At 56.1% G+C, this 20,955-nt stretch overlaps 1 protein-coding gene across 1 annotated transcript; it reads left to right on the top strand.

Moving 5' to 3' along the window:
- The first annotated feature begins 1,350 nt into the window (after positions 1-1,350).
- On the top strand, positions 1,351-18,587 carry LOC143838907 (uncharacterized). Its single transcript, XM_077340810.1, has 10 exons — positions 1,351-1,506; positions 2,369-2,572; positions 3,684-3,955; positions 4,603-4,751; positions 5,470-6,039; positions 9,787-9,911; positions 10,326-10,526; positions 11,520-11,785; positions 12,450-12,595; positions 16,057-18,587. The coding sequence occupies exons 1-10, from the start codon at positions 1,391-1,393 to the stop codon at positions 18,490-18,492; spliced, it is 4,485 nt and encodes a 1,494-aa protein (XP_077196925.1). The 5' UTR covers positions 1,351-1,390; the 3' UTR covers positions 18,493-18,587.
- Positions 18,588-20,955: the final 2,368 nt, after the last annotated feature.

The following is a 20,955-nucleotide window of genomic DNA, read 5'->3' as shown; positions in this document are numbered from 1 at the left end:
CCAGGACATTTGGTGGCCCAAAGAGGGGGAGGTATCTGGACTGGCCGCTGCTTGGAGACGGCCAGTGAGGGGGAGCTCCCCACCTCCTTAGGCAGCCCATTCCACTGCTGAACTGGACTCCTAGAAACCTAGAGTGGGAAGGGGCCATGCAGGCCATCTAGTCCCACCCCCTGCTCAGTGCAGGATCAGCCTCCAGCATCCAGGAGAAGGATCTGTCCAGCCCCTGCTTGAAGACGGCCAGTGAGGGGGAGCTCCCCACCTCCTTAGGCAGCCCCTTCCACGGCTGAACTAGACTCCTAGAATCCTAGAGTGGGAAGGGGCCATGAAGGCCATCTAGTCCCACCCCCTGCTCAGTGCAGGATCAGCCTCCAGCATCCAGGAGAAGGATATGTCCAGTTGCTGCTTGGAGACGGCCAGTGAGGGGGAGCTCCCCACCTCCTAGGACAGCCCATTCCCCTGCTGAACTAGACTCCTAGAATCCTAGAGTGGGAAGGGGCCATGCAGGCCATCTAGTCCCATCCCCCTGCTCAACGCAGGATCAGCCTCCAGCATCCAGGAGAAGGATCTGTCCAGCCGCTGCTTGAAGACGGCCAGTGAGGGGGAAGCTCCCCACCTCCTGAGGCAGCCCATTCCACGGCTGAACTAGACTCCAGCCCCCTGCTGAACACAGGATCAGCTTAAGTTGCCATATGAACAGTTGTGACCCTTTTCCAAACCAAGGCTCCTGGCTGAAGGACTGGGTCCCTGTTCCAGCACTGGATCTCTTGCTTTGCATGTGTATCATTTCCATTGTGAAGTCCAAATCCCTCTTCTAGAGACCTGCCCTCTAAGTCCTTTCAGAATATTAGATTTGCCTCATTCGTCCTGGTGCCTGAAGCACAGAGGGGTCACCTTGACAACTGGGCAGACACAAACCTACACAGGCATTTTGGGGTTCAATGAGGACTCAGTGGCACCCCCGCATAATGGATCTGCTTGCTTTAGTGCAACAAACAGGAAGGTCAGTGAGGGGAGAGGAAGAAGGAGAGCTGGTTTGTATACCCTGTTTTTCACTACCTGGATCTCTGCCCCCCCCCTTTGCCTTGGCGTGGGGCATGGTGCCCGGGCACCTCTGACTCCTCCCTGGCAGGGTTCCCTGGCAGGTCCATGGAGGATGCAGAAAGTGCCACGCAGCAGGAGCCTCGACTGCACAGCCCTGGCTCAGGAGTTGGGACTCTGTCCTGGGCTCCCTTTGCACAGCAGGCTCAGAGGCCCTCCTGATGGGCTCCCGGGAAGGCTTGGGGGCCCCAGCCCCTGGCTGATTTCTGGAGAGCTGTGGGCTGCCCTGTGTGACATCATCCTGGCCAGGAACCGATTGGCCCACGCCTGGAAGCATGTGGTTTGTGACGTCATGAACAACAGGCACAGAGGGCAGAACATGGCAGCTGCTGCCCCACGGAAGATGACGTGGCTCCTGTGGGTCCTTTTTGCCTTCTGGCCCACCTGTGCCCAGGAGGACCGGTGCAGGTAAGGCGGATCCACCTCCAGGGGGAGGAAAGCTGGGAAGGGCCCACACTGCTTCCGCCGGCTCCTGGCACCCCGTGAGCCAAAGCGAGCCCATCACCGTGTTGCCCCCCCCACCCTCAGGCCCATTGTGGCCCCAGCACCAGGGAGTCCCTGCTTGTCCCTGCACACCCCGAGGCTCCTTTGGGCCCCTGCCCCCTCTCCTCTGCCCACCCCGGAGCTCGCCCCTTCCTCTGCCACGCGCGGCCTCTCTGCTTGTTTGCTCCGCCGGCCCCAGAGGGAGGTCCACGCAGGCAGCGCCACGATGTAGCCACAAAGGAAGAGGAGACGCCTTCTCTCCTCACCTCAGCCCTGGGAGCTCCCCCACCTCCTGCTCGGTTGGCGACTCGCCCGGAAGGCTGTGGCGGGTGCCCCTGAAAACAGGAGGCCGGCCCTGACGGGCAGCAGGGCCCTTGTTCCCCTGAGATGGGCAGCAGGGCCCGGTGGGACAGGGCTAGAGCCCCTCCCGCTTCCCTCGCCTGTCCCGGGGCCTGGGAGAGCCGTGCCCAGCACTTCCTGGGAGCCAGCAGCTCCTCCCGAGGGCTTGAGAGGTGGGACGGGCATTCAGCCATCCGAAGGTCTGACCCGCAGCTGTGCCGTGTGTCCCTTGCGGGGAAGCCTCTCCGCTGCTGCTCGTCACGCGGGACACATGATGGCCTCCTCCAGGAAGGCCTCTCTGCTCCCAGTGCTAGGGGGGGCAGGGGGGGAGATGCTGTTGCTGGGGGTCAGCTGGGGGGCTGCTGTGGGCGCAGGCTGTTGGCCTGGACGATGGGCCTTGGGCCTGCCCCAGCCGGGCTCCTCCGCCCTGAACCGCTTCTCTTTCCAGGGGGCCTTGCGGAAGGCGCCCGAGGGCTCCCGGCCACGGCGGTCCAGTGCGCACGGAGGCAGGCGCCAGTGTTCTGCCGGGGACGTGGCCCTGGCTTGTCAGCATCCAGCTGCCCGAGGGAGACGGCTTCCGGCACTGGTGCGGAGGGGCCCTGATCAGCTCGCGCTGGGTCCTGAGTGCCGCCCACTGCTTTGTGCTGAAAAGGTCACTGCCAGGCTGTGCGTGTGTGTGTGTGGGGGGGGGGGGGGCGGGGGCGAAGCCCTGGGCTGGAGTTGGGGCTTCTGGGTGGAGCCATGGGGCCGGAGGAGGCACAAGGGGGAGGTCCACTTCTGAACCCGGGCTGAGAGCGTGAGGCTGGCCCAAGGCCAACCAGTGAGCCTCCAGGGCAGAGAGAAGACTTGGACCCAGGTCTCCCAGGCCAGCCCTCCCACCACGACAGCAGCAGGGTCATGCACTGCGCTGAGACCCTTGGAGGACGGGCTGGACAGAAGCTGACCCACCTGGGCAAACCATACGGCCGGGCTGGGTCAGCCAGGTGTGGGGCTGAGGGGGGTTCCAGAACACCAGGCGGACCTGGTCCTTGGAGTAGGACTGGAGAGCCCTGGGCCTTGGGCTCCCAGAAATATTCTTCAGAAAGCCCAGAAGTGGCACGATGGTGCAGAATATGGCTGGGAAGCAGAGCTGTGGCCACGCCCATCCAGGCCCCTCCCCTTCTCACCCCCTCCAGGCCCCTCATTGGCCATTTGGGGAGGTGTGGGTGGGTCAACATGACTATATACAGTCATTTCATCTGATAAATGTCTGACATATTTTTAATGACCCAAATGACCCACAGGACTCCTCTATACCCTTCTCTTTGTAAAGAGGCCCAGAATTTACCCAGTAACTGTTGATAGAGTTTGAATAGGCAGAAAGGGCAGAGCACCAGGCTGCTTAAAGAACAACAATAGTTTTATTGGGAAAAGAAACAACTCTGTGCTGAAAGAGGAGAGAGACCTAACTGACTGTTCCGCCTGTCCATTCTGTCTGATATCCTGGAGGCAAGCAGGGAGTAAGTGCACTTAGACGAGCAGGAAGTCTCCCCTTAAGCCAGTCAGGAGACTTAAGGAGATAATTTGAAAAATATCGGGAAGCTCCTGATTTCACTATGCTAAACTTTTCCTCTGATGCCCCCTGCAGGACACTCTTTTTAGGCAGTCGAATCATGCGTACCGCAGAGGTTGCATATCCCAGCAGTAATGCCCCGCCCTTTTCAGGTCATTGTCTCTGATTTCTGGGCCAGGCGCTCACCTGGTGTATCTCCCCCCTCCTCCAGGTATATAAAAGTGGAGTATTGGCGACTGCTGGTTGGGGTCACGGAGCTCTCGCAGGTGGGTCCGGACGCTCAGGTCTTCTCCATCAAGAGGCTGGTGGAGCACAAGGACTACAACCGGATCGGCCACCTCAACGACATCGCCTTGATCGAGCTGGGCCAGGCGGCGAACTGCAGCAACTACGTGCAACCTGCGTGCCTCCCCACGGGCAGCCTGCCCATTCCTGAGCTAAGCCATTGCTACTTCAGTGGCTGGGGCACAGCACAGGCAGCGGGTGAGGACCCCACCCTAGAGATGAGGGGCTCATGGGGACCCCACGCACTCAGAGCCAAGCCCCCTGCTCAGCTGGAGTCGGGGGAAGTCTAGGGCCGGGATCCCCAGCTGTTTGGAGCTTGTGGGCACCTTGCAGTTCTGACACAGCGTTGTGGCCCCAGTCACAAAATGGCTGCTGCAGGAGGTGGGGCTAGGCACACAACGGCTGCCGTAGCTTCGCTTCCAGCATCCACGTTCTCCTCCAGCACCCACCAGCTGTTCCTGGTGCTGTGGTGGCCGCTGCTGCCAAAGGAACATGTTAAAACAACAACCACAGCAACCAATCTGCACAGCCCATCCACCTGCCAGTGGCCAATCAGAAACCTTGCTGGGTAAAAGACCTGCCTGTCCCCGCCTACTTTCTCTAAACCACTGGGAGGGCGCCAGGGAAGGTGCTCGGTTATAAAATCAGCGGCTAATACCCCAGCCTCCATTTGGGTTGCCGGGACTTAACCCCTGGACAGAGAGCTTCTGAGTCTGTGCAGAGTTGCTTGTTCACCCACTGACTTTAGGGCCAGGCTGTCTGAAGCTCCATCGCCCTCCTTGGGAGCAATTCTGTGCTGGCCAAGAGGACGCAGCCTTGTTGTTTCCTCTGCCTTCTGCTTGTAGAGCACCTCAAGAAGCCCGAAACCCTGCAAGAGGTCAAAGTAACCCTGCTGGACGTGGCGGTTTGCAACAGCAGCCGCTGGTATTACAAGCGGGTAAAAGACAACAACCTGTGTGCCACGCCCGAGAAGGGAGGCAAGGAGAACTGCCAGGTAGGTGGGCGGGCCCTGGGAGGTGGCTGACCCAGAGCTCCAGGCCGTCCAGCCAAGGCGGAAGAGAGACAAGGGGAGCAGCCGGTTTTTAACCCCCCCCTTTTCCCTACCCACAGAAGTCTCAAGAGAGGGGGCTGACAAACACATTTCCCTCCCTCCCTCCCTCCACAGCAGACCCTCTGTAAGACAGGCGAGGCTGAGAGAGCCCCGAGAGAACTGAGACAGGGTCACCCAGCAGGCTGCCTGTGGGGGGGGGGGAGGAGTGGGGGTTTAGAGGGGACCTGCCATGAGCCATTCTGGGAGGGGCAGGCTATACATCTAATCAATCAGCCAATCAAAGCCCGTTCTGCAGAGTCTGCTGCTCTTACCCACGGCACCAGGTGGGCGGGTAGATGACAGTGCTCTGGCCAGACATCAAGGAGCTTCCTGTTTTCTGGGAGTGGTGGTGAAAACACGATTGCTGAGGCAGCCGACAGGCCAGGATGTGTCACCAAAAATGACACTGCCTCTAGCTCTAGAAAAAGCATCCTGACATCACTTCCTGCTAGGAGACTGGACATGAGGTCACAGTGTCCCACACCAAAGCTCCCTGCCTTGTCCAGCCCAAAAGCTCCGGGGTCTGGAAGCAGAAGACAGAGCCCAAAGACCCTTGCCTGTGGGTGAAGCCCAGCAGCCCTGCCTCCTCCTCACCCCACCATCTTCTCTCTTCTTGCTCCAGGGGGACGGCGGCAGCCCCCTCATGTGCCGGGAGGGGCGGTCAGAACGCTTCTGGGTTGTCGGAGTCAACAGCTGGGGGAGCGGCTGCACGGAGGCCAGGATGCCCACCGTCTTCATCTCCACGCAACGCTTCTCCTCCTGGATCCAGAAGGTCACTCAGGAGGGGCAGCTGCAGCCCAAGCCCAGCACTCCGCAGCTGCAAAGCTGGACCGCGGCTTGGGCCAAGCCCGTATCTGTGACGAGGCCCACCGGCTGGTTCAGGCCTGGGCCCAAACCCAATCTGAGCTGGAATCGGCCGAATTACGTGCCCGTGTCCCCACCGCCCTCACGGCTGCCGACTTGGCGGCCGGCAGCTTCTGGGAGCAGTGGGAAGCCGTGGTTTTCTAGGCCTCAGCTCAAACCCTGGTCCCGGCATCCCAGGCCTCATACGAAACCCCAGCCTCGGCCGCCGTTCCAAGCCAAGCCGCAAACCGGCTCTCAGCAGTTCCAGAACTGGACCGCAGGGTGGTCAAGTATGGTTTCCAGGAGGCCAAAGCCCTCCCAACCACCGCTCCAGGGGCAGAACCAGGAATAGACTGCGACCTGTCTCCGTTATGCGGCATGGTGGCATCCAAAAGAGGGGATAACACTGGCCCTGCTCCAGAGGACCCCAAGAGAGAGCCAGTCTGCATTGAAACCCACCGGAGGAACAACGGAAGATCTACCAGAGCAGCAGATGCTGCTTTGAGTCTCACCATCATCTGGCATTTCTGGGGCATCTCTGGGGCATCTTGCAACACAGACTGTCCAACTCTGGTTTCCCCTCAGAGAACCTTTGGGCTCCTCCTGTCTCACGCGTCCATGGAACTTTTCTTTGCATCCGTTCATTCCCTTTGCTTAGTAATAGTCTCTTCTGTCATGGTTAAGAAACGTGTCTGGATTCTTTATTAGATTCTCTGCTTCCCTGTTTGTGGTTGTAACTTTTCACCCCCTGTCGAACTGGGATAAGGATTCTCAGATAAACAGGCCACATAGTCCCAGTTCTACATATGTTACGTTTCTGGATCAAATTTTGTAATGTACAGAAACCAGAGTGGGAATCTATGGACAGTTCCCACCATGCGTGGAAGCCAGCAGTGGGGTCCACCATTTATTTATTCATAAATGATCAAGAACTGGGGCTGAGTAGCGTAGCGGCCAAATTTGGAGGGGACACAAAATTAGGATGGTTAAAATGAAAGCTGAGTTTGAAGAGCTCCAAGAGGACCTCCACAGCATGGGGGAAGCGGCGACTGGGTGGCCAATGGCCTTCAAGGTTGGTACGCATCAAGAGACACACCCCAGGACAAAGCCAGGGGGGCAGAGTGGATAGCTCAGAGGAAGTGTCAGCCACGAAAACAGGACACTCCAGGCCAGGGATCATTAGGAAAGGGGCTGAGAATCAAGCAGACAATTTAGTATTATCCCTGTATAGATTTATGGGGACACTTCATTTGGAATACTCTGTATGGTTCTGGTCCCCATATCTCAAAAAGAGCAAGAAAAAAGTATAGAGGAGAGCAGTCAAGATGATTAAGGGTTTGGAGGACCTTCCTTCTGTGGAGTTGAAAGGCCAAGGCAGTCCACCCCTGAATCACAGAGCCAGGAGGCATCATCTGGGGAAGGCCTTGCTGTTGGAACTGGCTGGCCCCTGGGTGAGAGGGGAGACTGGACTAAAATCCTAGAATCATAGAGTTGGAAGGGATCCCTGGGTCATCTAGTCCAACCTCCTGCACTATGCAGGACACTCACAACACTAGAGAGACCCTCACTGGTTCTTCTGATTTTCTTATAAAGGCCTCGGCCTCTCTGCCCTGCAGTTGGACTTCCAGAAGAACTGGTTGGCCACGGTGTGAGACAGGAGGCTGGGCTAGAAGGACCAAACACATCCAGAAGAGGCAATGAGAATGGTGAGGGGTTTGGAGACCGAGACATATGAGGAAAGGTTGAGAAAGCTTGGTCTGTTTAGCCTGGAGAGACGATAACTAAGAGGTGATATGAAACCATCTTCAAGTACTTGAAGGGCTGTCATAAAGAAGATGGAGCAGATTTGTTTTCTGTTGCCTCAGAGGGTCGGACCAGAACCAATGTGTTGAAATTAATTCAAAATAATTTTTGACTAAACATCTGGAAGACATTTCTGACAGAGCAGCTCCTCAGAGGAACCACCTTGGGAGGTGGCGAATTCTCCTTTCAAAGTTTTTAAGAAGAAGCTAGAGAGCCATCTGAGACAGACATGCTGATTCAGTGAACTTGGGCAGGTTGTGAGTGGGTGGGCAGAGCTTGGCTCTTGTGGCCTTTTCTTGCATGCCCAGGGAAATACTGGTTGCCACTTTGGGATCAGAAGGTGAATTTCTTCCAGGCCTGACTGGCCAGGGATTCTTAGGCAGGAGGGGGAAGATCATCTGGGCACGCAACTAGGTTCACCGTGGTGGACAGATAATTGTGAGTTTCCTGCATTCTGCAAGGGGTTGGACTAGATTAGCCTGGAGTTCTCTTCCAACTCTATGATTCTATGACCACGGACCTCATCCAGCAGGGCTGTTATGTTCTTACCAGGGGAAGGCCTCAGCCTCCCTGCCCTCTTGCTGGCCCTGCAGAGGAACTGGCTGGTCATTGTGTGAGACAGGAGGCTGGACCAGATGGACCTTACCTGGTTTGATCCAGCAGGGCACCCGAGACAGAGAATCAAGACATGGACCCTCCCTTCTTTGAAAATACAGACACTCTCATAGAAGATGACTGGCTCCTCCTTTATCCACCAGACTGCAAGAAGCGCTAGCCTTGCAGTGAGAACTTCAAGACAATGTATGTGCTCCACACTTAAAACAGGACCCCAAAACCCCAGGTAACAGCAGGGATTAGTGGACAGAAAGGGAACAGACCTGCACAGCCCTCTTGAGTGACCTGATCCATGCTGATAAGTTAATCCACCTGTCTGTCACTTCCAATTTCTGCAGTCATGGACTCTGCAGAAACAGTAAACCATGTGTTTCTGTCCTCCCTCTTCAGCCAAACCTGACCTCAAATCTCCAAGCAGCCCCTCCCTGACGACAGCCAAGAGCAGCTGTCTGGGGCGATGGCATTTCCTCTTGAAACATCATGTTCCACTGAGCGTGGTTTTGGGGTGCTGAGCCACAGTGCCACGCAAGGTCTCTGCCCAGCCATGAAGCTAGTCCCCCCAAACCAATGCAAAGTGGAATGACCCCCACTGGCTCCGTGAAGGGAATCCACACAGGGGAGGCTACGAGAGTATATGCAAGACCGGCCATGTGCATGATGGAACAGAAGACGAAGAGTGTCCTGCAGGGGGCATCGAAGGAGATGTCTATTTTGCATAGGCAGGACAGGAACTTCCCGATGATTTTCCAGTTAACTCCTCCAGTTCCCGATTGGCTCAGTGGGAGACTTCCTGCTCCCTGGAGCCACTTCCTCCCTGCTTGCCTCCACAGCAGACAGAACGACTGCAGAGAATCATTAGAACAGCTAGTCAGGAATCTCTTATCTCCTGTCTCGCTACATAGTTGCTTCTCCTCACCATAAAAGAACTGACATCTTTAAGCAGTCCGGTGCTTCACTGCATACGGAAACTCTGTCCGCAGGGTAAGGGCCCTTCCCGCTCATGACATCTGAGCTCTGGAACTCTCTTCCGAGGGAGAAGGCCTTTGTTTTGTTTGACGTTAGCTTAGGCATCCCTCCTTCCTGACCAACGTTTTAATTGCTGCTTTTATGTCTTTGCGCATATTTAAACTCTGTTTTAAGTTTGTTTTTAATGTCTCTTGGGGGGGGTTTACATTAAAGGTTTTATAGTGGAATAGTGCAGCAGTGGAATAGGCTGCCTAAGGAAGTGGTGAGCTCCCCCTCACTGGCAGTCTTCAAGCAAAGGCTGGAGACACACTTTTCTTGGGTGCTTTAGGATGCTTAGGGCTGATCCTGTGTTGAGCATTTTAAATCGTAGCCACCTTGACGGCAGAAAGGTTCTGAGTGTACTGTGCACTCAGATACTAGGTGTCACAAAAGGAGGTTCTCACAAGCGAGGGGACGGCCGTGCCCTGCATTTCCCCACAGAGAAGGAGGATGCCAGAGACCAAGCAGAGAAGGTCTCCAAAGCCCAGAGCCCAGGAAGAGAACACCCAGGAAGGAACAAGTCAACGGCACAGGCTTGCTTTGGCAGCTGGCCTAGATCCTGCGTTGCGCCTTCCGGGGGAGAAAGGAACGTGATGCGGACGGCGGATTCCGAGTGATGTCACACTGCTCGCCGGCCGATTGGAAGGGCAGGGACACTTCCATTTTGTGATGTCAACAGCCCTGGAAGGATGTGGTGGGAGCAGCGTCTGGCGTCACGAGGAGGATGAGATGGCTGCTCCTCCTACTTCTGGTCCTGAGCCGTTGCTGGCCCAGCCATGCCATTGTTAATAGCTGCGAGTAAGTGGCAAGCCCAGCGTGGCGCCGAAGGAGGCCTCTGGCCACGCGGGCAGCAGCGGCTGCAGAGGGGGGGGGGACAGGCGGCCGGTGGAGCAAGGGGCACGGTGGGGAGCCACAAATCCCCACGTGGGCTGGCGGAAATCGGTGGGGGGTGTCTGCAGAGGCACAGGGGAGGCCGTGAGTAGAGGGAGGGCTCCTGCCCCATTATGGATCCAGGCCCACATTTGATGGATCTGCTGATGGATGTAGATGAGTGGGAAGAAGGAGGGGCGGTCTTGGAGAAGTGCCTCAGCCGAACAGGGCCTGGCAGCAGCGCGACACAAAACGCAGCCCCAAGAGGAGCCCTCTCCAGGGCACAGGTGTGGCAGAGACCACTGGCGGCAGGAGCTTGACCTCTGTCCCGTTCCTTTCCAGCATTTGTGGAAGACGTCCCTCGGTGGCCAAGCATGACGGGGACACGCTGGTCGAGGGCGGGGCCAATGCCCCTCCAGGCGCCTGGCCCTGGGTCGTCAGTCTGCAGCTGCCCACGCAGACGGGGCACAAGCACACCTGCGGAGGCTCCCTCATTGCTGCCCACTGGGTTCTCAGTGCAGCTCACTGCTTCAGAAATAAAAGGTGAGGGCAGACGCTGGCAAGGAGCGCCTCCCATGCCACCCTGGCACCTGGGGCACGGAGGAATCTGACCAGTGAGGCTCTCTGGGCTGGGGGAACAGCAGACCTGGCCGTTGAGGAGGGGTCTCCTGCCTTGGGTGGGATGGCCTCTGCTTCAGAAGCCGGGGGCACAGCGGGTGGCTGCAGTGGCTTGGTGCAGTGCTTTTGGGTGTTAGATGCCCCCATTCCTGGGTTTGTTAAATCTAGCTACCGTGATCCATGCCTCAGTTACACTTAGACTACTGCAATGTACTCTCCTTGGGGCTACCCTGGAAGAGTGTTCTGAAGCTGCAGCTGGAGTAGATATAGTATAGACTGTGGCTAGACTGTTGGTCAGGGCCACTTACTGGGAGGATGCAATGTCCCGGTACTGCAGCCATTCCAGCAGCTGCCCTGAGCCCAAGTCCATGTCAAGGTGCTGGTGGTGCCCTTTGGGCCCTACAGGGCTTGGGCTGGGGTTCATGAGAGATGGCCTTTTCAGTGGCAGCCCCTCGGCTTTGGAGCAGCCTCCCCAGGGAGAAGCGTCTGGCCCCCTCGCTTGCAAGCTTTAGGAGGCAACCGAAGAAACAGCGGAACAGGCTTCCTCGGGTGGTGGAGGGTTCTCCATCTTTGGAGATTTTTTGGAGAGCCATCTGATGGAGAGGCTGATTCTGGGAAGGCTCAAGGGGGTGGCAGGTGACAGTGGATGAGCGAGAGGGTTGTGGGTGTCCTGCATAGTGCAGGGGGCTGGACTAGATGACCCAGGAGATCCCTTCCAACTCTATGATTCTATCTTGGGGTCCCTTCTGTGTGTCCCTCCACACTCCCCCGGGGGCTCTGGGGAGGCTCCAGATCCTGGAATGCGTGACCCCCTTTGAACGGTTCCCGAGCCCCCTCCAGGACCACGCAGAGCCTGTTGGCTAACGGGCGCTCTTGCCGCCTGCCCCCTGGCCCACGCCGTGCCCCTCCTCTCCGCAGGAATCTCCCGCACTGGCGGGCCGTGGTGGGGGCCTCGAACCTCTCGGACCTGGGCCCCGAAGTCCACGTGCGCTTCGTCAAGCAAGTGGTGCTGCACGAGCTCTACCAGCCGGGCCCCGCGGCCAACGACATCGCCCTCCTGGAGCTGGACCAGCCCGTCAAGTGCAGCAGATACATCCAGCCGGCCTGCCTGCCCAACGACCTCGTGGCGCTGCCCGACTTGATGGACTGCTACATCAGCGGCTGGGCCATCACCAAAGAGTACAGTGAGAAACAGACCGGCCCCGTCCCAGCCCAGGCCCCGAGGATTAAGGCGGGGGGTGGGGGGGGGAGAGAAGGGGCACGATGAAGGGTGGGCTGCCTGCCCAGTGTCTCATCCACGCTCTGCCGATCCCAAGATACGGCAGAAACGCCCCTGGGTCCTTCCTGGACGCCCACGAGGGGATCTTTCTCTTCTTTTCATGGCTCCCTTAGGAACTGAGGAGCCAGAAGAGAACAGAAATGCCAGAATTGGGTAAACGCTGCTGGGGCTCATGGGCAGAGCTCCTGCTTGGCACGCCGGGCACCCCAGGGTCAGCTCCCGGCAGGCCCACTGGAAAGGAAAAGGCAGGAGGTTTCGGGAAAGACCTCAGCCCGGGATCCTCAGGATGGACGCAGGGCCTGATCCAGCCTATGGCCGCGTGGTCCTGCTTCCTCGCTGGGCTCCTGCCACCCCCTGCCTCAGGACCCTTCAGAGCCCTCTAGACATGGGTCATGCCCTCACTCCCGGGGTGGGGGGGTGCCCCTCACTGACTTCGTCCTGGAGATGCCCATGGACAGACCATGCAGGACGATGGCTGTGGCTAAATTCCTTCCACAGCCCGGCCCCGGGGGTGGGGTGGGGGGAGGGACGCAGTGTCCAAGGGGATCCATGCCTTCTTTCCCCCACAGTCACCAGTCCGTCAGATGTCCTGCAGGAGTCGAGGGTCAACCGCTTTTCCATACAGACGTGCAACAGCAGCAGCTGGTACAACGGGACCATCCAAGAGCATAACCTGTGTGCCGGCTACGAGGAAGGAGGCGTTGACACCTGCCAGGTAAAGGAGGGCTTCAGGGGGAGAACTCACTCTAGTGTACTTGTGGGGCTGCAGTCTCACCTTGTGAGAAGACCTGAGGACAAAGGTATACCTGGGGTTCAGTGGTAGGTTGGAAAAACTGAAGAAGGAAGGAGTCTCAAAGCAGCTACAATCGTCTTCCCTTCCTCTCCCCAAAACAGACACCTGTGAGGTAGTGTAGGGCTGAGAGAGCTCTGAGAGAGCTGCTCTGTGAGAACAGCTTTAAGAGGACTGTGACCACTTCAAGGCCACCCAACTGCCTGCATATGGCGGAGAAATGGGGAATCAAACCTGGCTCACCACTTAACCAATACACCAAGCTGGCTTCCAAAATCTGACCACATTCCACCCCATTGGGATTTGTGACCTCCCTTTATAAAAACCAAACCCTGACAGTATTTATGGCAAGAATTTAATTAACTTGCCAAATTATAAACTCTAAAGTTCTAAAGTTCATAGTGCAAACATTCCGGATAGATCCAGATGGGCAGCTGTGTGGGTCTGAAGCAGCAGAACACAGCTTGAGCCCAATCAAACACCTTTAAGACCAACTGAGCTTTATTAAGGGATCGTTCGTGGGCACACACACACTTCCTCAGATACAGTGGGAACGGCCAATTCATATGTGAAAGTAGAGGGGGAGAAGTAAATTAGCATACAGCATCATGAAGATGTTTGGCAGATACAAGGGCCAAACAGGAATAACAAATTTAGTTTATAAGGTTATTTGTTTGGGTTAAATTCCAGGGGAAACAGAGTGAAGGGAAGAAATATGTCAAGAGTGGAGATTGATAGTCAGATGTAGTGAGATAAGACACCATTATCCCTGTTAAGTCCTGGTGATTCCATTGATTTGAGTGTTATAATAACTTGCAACTCAGCAATTTCCCTTTCCAGTCTGTTCCTTTGCACTAGAACAGCTACTTTGAGGTCCTCCACTGAGTGCTCAGAGAGTCTGAGATGTTTTCCTGTGGCTTCCTCAGCCTTGTGATTCTTGATGTCAGATTTGTGTCAATTGGCCTGGGGGGAGGGGGGGGTTCCACTCTGTATGCTAACCTCATTCAGCCCTCACAGCTGCATTCTCAACAATCCCCCGGAAGGGCAATATGTCTTCTTTATTTTATTTCTTATTTGGAACAATAGCTTAGAATAGCAGAATGCAATGCAGTGTAATAAACAGCAGAATGCAATGTCCTTTGGAGTGGTGGATTGGCATATATTTCCCTGGTCTGGGGACAGAGCTCCACCCAACCAATGGCCCCACTTCAAAGGAGATGCTGCTGCAAAGATGCCCCCCTTCCTGAGAGGATCTGGCGGGGCCTCCGGTCATTACTCTCGGCATTCCACAAGTGAAGGTCCATCTGCCCATCAATCTCCAATCTTGACATATTTCCTTCCCCATAACGTCCCATGGAACTGAGCCCGAATAATAGACAGTCGTATAGACCGAGCTTGCTATTCCTGTTTGGCCCTTGCATCTGTCAAACACCGTCATGATGCTGTATGTGAATTTACTTCTCCCCCTCTGCTTCTACGTATGGACTGGTCATTCCCATTCCACTTCCCTTGAAGAAAGCTCGGCTGGCCTTAATGGTTTCCCTGGGCTCAAACTTTGTCCTTCAAACCTTCTGAGCATCCCAATCCACCTGCACAAAGATGCACTTGCCCAAGGAAAAGAGAGTTAAGAATGTCCTCCTGATTTCCTCTCTTCTGGCAATAAAAATGGGCTTGAGTCTCCCCCAAACGGCCTTCTACAGCTTCTCTGTTCCGTAGGCCATTGGAAGATGCTCAACACCTTCCTGGTGCCAAAAGGAAGAACAAGATGTGTTGGGTCGGAGGTACCAAACTGGACTCTTGGTCTAGTGGTTCGACCTCAGAGTCGGACATACTTGGGTGGAACTCACTGTGGTAAGCATTTGTGTGCTTCCCTCCCACCCCCCCTGTCACCTGTGGAAAAGAGCCATGTCCCACGATGGGCTGGGGGTATTCTGTAGCTACGTCCCCACAAAAGAGACCACTTGAACCATCAGGCCTTTGATCTGCTGATGTGTTCTGGGGGCAAATCCAAGTAAAATGCCCCAGAGTCCATTAGCTTAGGGAGGGGGCGCAGGGCTGGCTCTGTTGAGACGCCAAATCCAATAGGTGGTTTCAACCTCGCCCCCTCACAGACCATAACGTTTCCTTTCTAGCTCACTCAGGAATGGGCAACGATGCTTGCGCCCCTCTAAGTGGTGATCATTGGCCCTTGGAAGAGATGGAAGGGGATGCCCAACCTCCACAATAACATCCCCACCCAAAGTCCTGCTAGGCTGCCCGTCCCTCCCTCTCCTGATGTGGCCACAGAATGGGGGTCCCACCCTCTTGGTCGCCACCATTGAGAATCTCTGCTTCTTGGCTGGCCTTTGAAGCCTTTAGGTTTGTGCCCCCCCCTCCCCGCCATATCCTTCTGCTCTCCCTCCCCCTTGAATTGACAGTCCTTCCTGCATTACAAATTCTACCCACCATATGCATGAGTATGCAGCTACGCCATCCTATCTAGGACACAAATAGAAACAGAGGAGTTGGGATAGGTCGAGGAGGTTGCCGCAGGAGACAGCCGGAGGGGGTGAGGCTTCCTGCGAAGGACGGGCTGCAAGGGGCAGTTCCACCGAGCCCCTCCTTCCAAGGCCAGAGAGTAGTGGTTGGCTAGTTGTACCATGGTGTGGTTGACCGTGGTGCCATGTTTCCTGTTTTCCCACAGAACACTGGTCCCACGCCCTTTCCTCTCCTCCAATGACATGTTATCTCCACTAGGGGCAGGCACAAAAAACCCCCATGGCCTATTTCGGGTTTGGGCTGAATCAACGTGAACCTATTCATTGTAATCCAAATCACCCGAATCCTGATGCTAATATCAACATAAAGGTTCAGGAGTGCTAAAGTTTTCACTTCCGAAGCATTTAAAAGGGCCTAGATCCCTTTAAATGCCTCCATAACACATTACACAGTGATTCCCACTGAGAGAATGACCTACACAGAATAGGCTTGGACTCTGCAGGGAGGACTGTTTTGAAAAATTCCCCACCCCCCGCATGGCTTGGGGGGTTCAAATGGGCCCTCCCCACACAGCCTGACAAACAACTGGTTCTGCTGAGCGGCTTCTCTCTCCATGCTTGGCTTGGGCTTCAGGGGAGGGTTTAAATAACCTATAGCCATTTCCCTGTGGTTCCCCTGCCTTCCAAAGGGAGGAAAATAAAAAGGATTCCTGGAATGGTGGAGCATAAATTCACGAGCCCCAACCACCTAAATTGAAAGATGACTTAATTCAGAGTTTAGTGATTTGGCTCCCGAATCTGCCCCTGCCCCTCGTCTCCACCCTCTTTAAGAAGACAAATGCCCCAAGTTGGCCCATTTTGCTTCCCCAACGAGGCTTCACCCTTCTTCTGCCTGTCTTCTGTCTGCAGGGAGACAGTGGCGGGCCCTTAATGTGCAGGGAAGAGAACTCTCAGCCATTTTGGGTTATTGGACTCACGAGCTGGGGCCGGGGCTGTGGCCAGCCACAGAAGCCTGGGGTCTACACCTCTATACAGTACTTCTACGACTGGATAAAGCAGTGGACGGGACCCTTGCCAAATCCTACACATGAGCTTATACCTTCACCGAGGCCTCGACCAAATCATAAACCAGGCTTAACAACATTATATCCGACAACAACCCAGACAACGCCTCATCCAATTTCCTGGTTACAGTTTCACACAAAGATTACCACCACAATCAGTCCCATGGTGCAAGGTGCCACCCAGACAGAGGAAAGCACCACCCCTGAAATGGAAGCCCCTACCCAGATGGAGGGAAGCACCATTTCCAATACCAAAGTCCCCACGCAGGGTGAGACAGAGGAAAGCACAACCTTGGAAACCGAAGTCTCCACGCAGGCCGAGCCGGAGGAAAGCACAACCTTGGAACCTGAAATCTCCACCCTGGCCGAACCGGAAGAAAGCACAACCGAACCGGAGGAAAGCACAACCTTGGAACCTGAAGTCTCCACCCAGGCCGAACCGGAGGAAAGCACAACCGAACCGGAGGAAAGCACAACCTTGGAACCGGAAGTCTCCACGCAGGCCGAACCGGAGGAAAGCACAACCGAACCGGAGGAAAGCACAACCTTGGAACCTGAAGTCCCCACCAAGGCCGAACCGGAGGAAAGCACAACCGAACTGGAGGAAAGCACAACCTTGGAACCGGAAGTCTCCACCCAGGCCGAGCCGGAAGAAAGTACAACCTTGGAACCTGAAGTTTCCACCCAGGCCGAACCAGAGGAAAGCACAACCTTGGAACCGGAAGTCTCCACCCAGGCCAAACCGGAGGAAAGCCCAAAACTGGAACCAGAAGTCTCCACCCAGGCCGAACCAGAGGAAAGCACAACCTTGGAACCAGAAGTCTCCACCCAGGCCGAACCGGAGGAAAGCATGACCTTGGAACCGGAAGTCTCCACCCAGGCCGAACCGGAGGAAAGCACAACCTTGGAACCTGAAGTCTCTACCCAGGCCGAACCGGAGGAAAGCACAAAATTGGAACCGGAAGTCTCCACCCAGGCCGAACCGGAGGAAAGCACAAAATTGGAACCGGAAGTCTCCACCGAGGCCGAACCGGAGGAAAGCACAAAATTGGAACCGGAAGTCTCCACCCAGGCCAAACCGGAGGAAAGCACAAAATTGGAACCGGAAGTCTCCACCGAGGCCGAACCTGAGGAAAGCACAAAATTAGAACCTGAAATCTCCACCCTGGCCGAACCGGAGGAAAGCACAACCTTAAAACCCAAAGTCCCCACACAGGCCGAACCGGAGGAAAGCACAAAATTGGAACCGGAAGTCTCCATCCAGGCCAAACCGGAGGAAAGCACAAAATTAGAACCTGAAGTCTCCACCGAAGCCGAACCCGAGGAAAGCACGAAATTGGAACCTGAAGTCTCCACCCAGGCCGCACTGGAGGAAATCACAACCTTGGAACCGGAAGTCTCCACCGAGGCCGAACCGGAGAAAATCACAACCTTGGAACCGGAAGTCTCCACCCTGGCCGAAGCGGAGGAAAGCACAACCTTAAAACCCAAAGTCCCCACACAGGCAGAGACAGAGGAAAGCACAGCCTTGCAAGCCGAATTCTCCACGCAAGCCGAACCGGAGGAAAGCACAGCTTTAAAACCCGAAGTCCCCGCACAGGCAGAGACAGAGGAAAGCACAACCTTGGAACTCGCAGTTCCCGCACAAGTCGAGCCAGAGGAAACCACAACCTTGGCATCCCAAGCCCCTGCACAGGCCGAGACTGAGGTGGTAAGCCAGCCGTCCACGCCTCTTGAGGGCGAGATTGAGCCCCCATGTCCAACAGAACCCCCATCAAAGCCCAAGGAAGTCCCCAATGCCACACAGCCACTGATCCCCGAACTGGAACCCACAAGTGAACCCAAGCCTGCCTGCCCACCCAAACACCACATTTCACTCACACCCGGGCCCGAGGGAGGATCCGAGCCCTTCGGCCTACTGGCGACTGAGCTCGTGCCCGAGACGGGCACGACACCCCTGTGCCCAGAAGAGACTGAGAGCACACACAAGCCACCGCCCAAACCCCTGCCTGGCCCCCTACCCCTAGGCAAGCTGCCGGTCCCTCTCCTTTCCAACCGCACGGTGACATCCTTCTTTAAGATGCTTCAGAGGCTGCTGCACGCCACCAGGAAGGAAAAGGGCCACGCGGGGCCAAAGCTGACCCTGGTGGAACAGTCCATGGAGGCCAATGAGTCTTCTCCCCTGGGTTTAGAGCCTCTGCCAGCCCCCGGGCAGCGTGGGGAGGCAGACAACCCCTGCAAAAAGAAGGAGCCCTTGGACCTGCCTCTGGCCAAAGAGTGACCCGCGGGGGTCAAAAGGACCGAGCAGTGCTGAGCAGCTCCTGTGGAAGCTGGGACAGAAGAGGGAAATAAATGTATGTTTTGTTACCTAGCACAGCTCCCATCTCATCACGTCCCGCTCTGCTGAGCCCAGCTCCCACCCCCCCACCCCCCACCCCCCGCCTGTTGGCTGCGGCGTCACACCTTCCCCACATGTCTGCCTCTCTGGGAGGCTGCCGGCATCGCGTGTGTAGTAAGATACAGTGTGTGCAAACAAAGAACAAAAACGTGATGCCCGTGACCCTTTTTTTAGACCACACAGGAGTCCTGCTGGGAGCCCCAGGGCCACCTTTCCCCTGCAGCTGGTCTGAGAGAGGCCAGGCCCAGAGCCGAGAACGAATGGCCGAGTGGAATGCCGGCAGCCTCAAGGCTCAAGGGCTCCCCTGCTCTTTCAGCCAGCCTTCTGTTTGCTAGAAGGAATGGGGAAAGTCTCAGGCACATCTCCAGGGGGCTGGATTAGCACAGGGAGCAGAGGTCCATGGGGGCAGGTGGAACGCTCTGGCTGAGGCCACAGAATCCTAGAGTGGGAAGGGGCCATACAGGCCATCTAGGCCAACCCCCTGCTCAGTGCAGGATCAGCCCTAAGCATCCTAAAGGCCGTGATGTTCTGTCTCCTGGGTGCTGGGGGGCAACAGTGGGAGGGCTTCTGGCCCCACTGGGGGGCCTCCTGATGACATCTGGGTTCTGACACGGGCAGTTGGGCTGGATGGACCCTTAGCCAGATCCAACTCGGAATGCGTTTTCTGGGTCTGGGTAGATTGGAACCCAAGAGGGAACCCTCATCTTCCATATTGGGAGTCAGAAAATGTTCAGGAAAGCCGGATTTTTGAGGCTCTGGGGCATTTCAAGGGACCATTTGGCAGGCTGCCCTCAGGTACTTTGAGACGGCAAGTCAAAAGTGGCACCACCAAAGGTCATCTTGCTAAGGAGCTCCCTGTAAATTGGACATCTCCGTGTGAAGCACATGCCGCCTGCCTGTGGGTGGGCGGAGAATATCCAAGAGCAAACTGCAGAACACATTCCCTCAGAGAAAATTGGTACCAGTTCTAATATAGAAAGGGGTATTTGCACATTTTTATAGCAGGCTTTCCAGTAAGCGGCAGAGTCGGGTTTCAAGTCCTCCTTCAGAGGGCGGCTGGACTGGGCTGAAGCAGAACGGCTGCCCTTGCAGACCAACATCCTTCTGCGGGTGACAGCTTTTGAGAATCTATGCCAGGGTGGGCAAACTGTAGCTCTCCAGATGTCCATGGACTACAGTTTCCATGAGCCCCTGCCAGCATGTGCTGGCAGGGGCTCATGGGAATTGTAGTCCACGGACATCTGGAGAGCCAGTTTGCCCACCCCTGGTCTATGCAGAGCGGAACTTGATACTCTCCAGAACCTGATACCCTGTGTTGGTCTTGAACCCGATTGGTCACTGGGCCAGTCTCCATCCTTCAAGCTAACTTCCTTTGACAGGACTGCTGAGTGACAACACAAAGAAAACTTAGCCCCCTCTTGTGCTGGGAAGTGCAGTCCCAATCAGCAGCTGGACAGCTCCTGTGCCAGGGATCCCGTGGCCCGGCAGGCCCCTTCCCACCCTAGATCTCCCTCTCAGTGCTGCACCTCTGGGGCGGAAGCAGCGCACAGGATGCCCAAAACGCGACCCAGACGGAGAACGCTCTGTTGGAAATGCAGAAAGTGGAGAACCAGATGACAGGCGGGGGAGAGAGGAATTGGCATGGAGATGATCTGTGGGAAGGGGGGGCCAGAGCTCGCTTGGGAGGGAATGGAAAAGTGTGGGAGAAAAATTCATCCTGCCCCTGTAAGATCTTTGGGGATTCACTTCCGCAAAAGTAGCCCCAGGGGCTTCTTTGAAAGTGGCTTCAAGAGCGTGGCCCTGTCCTGAGAGCAGGTGCCAGAGATGACCACAGCGCAAGGGCTCCTGTGTACACCCAGGCCCTCCGACTGGCCGCTGCTAGATTACGGGTTCCCAAAGTGGACAGTACATTCCCCAAGGTGAGTGGAAGGATTGAGGGGGGCGGTGAGGAATTTGGGGGCAGTGGGGGGGGCAGTAGGATGACTCTTCGCGGTTGTGTTTTCCCAGCAAGGGATGTGCCACAGGGGCTTGCCATTGCCTGCCTTTGGGTAGTAGCGACCCTGGACCTCCTTGGGGGTCTCCCACCCCAGTGCTGACCCAACCCTGCTTACCTCCGGGAAGGAAACTCCTTCCCCTCCTCACACTCGTGCCCTTCCCAAACTCTATCCAAGATCTCTAGGAATTTAAGCCAGGGTTCACCCTCATCTTTGGGGGGGCTGGAAAAGCCTTCACGGGATTTTCCATTGCTTGCCCCCCCCCCTCTCCTCATTTCTCACCAATGAGTAGCCAAAGTGGGTTTTACAAAGAATGTATATATTTTTTTTCCAGAGGAAAATTATGGCCATG

Source organism: Paroedura picta, chromosome 5, assembly GCF_049243985.1.
Source record: "Paroedura picta isolate Pp20150507F chromosome 5, Ppicta_v3.0, whole genome shotgun sequence".
Lineage (NCBI taxonomy): Eukaryota > Metazoa > Chordata > Lepidosauria > Squamata > Gekkonidae > Paroedura > Paroedura picta.
The sequence above is the reverse complement of the archived record's forward strand: the minus strand, read 5'-3'. Positions and strand labels throughout refer to the sequence as shown.

Coding starts and splice junctions, on each gene's coding strand:
- LOC143838907 (XM_077340810.1), top strand. CDS start 1,391: ATGAACAACAGGCACAGAGGGCAGAACATGGCAGCTGCTGCCCCACGG. Junction 2,573..3,683: donor CACTGCTTTGTGCTGAAAAG/GTCACTGCCAGG, acceptor CCCCTCCTCCAG/GTATATAAAAGTGGAGTATT. Junction 3,956..4,602: donor GGGCACAGCACAGGCAGCGG/GTGAGGACCCCA, acceptor TTCTGCTTGTAG/AGCACCTCAAGAAGCCCGAA.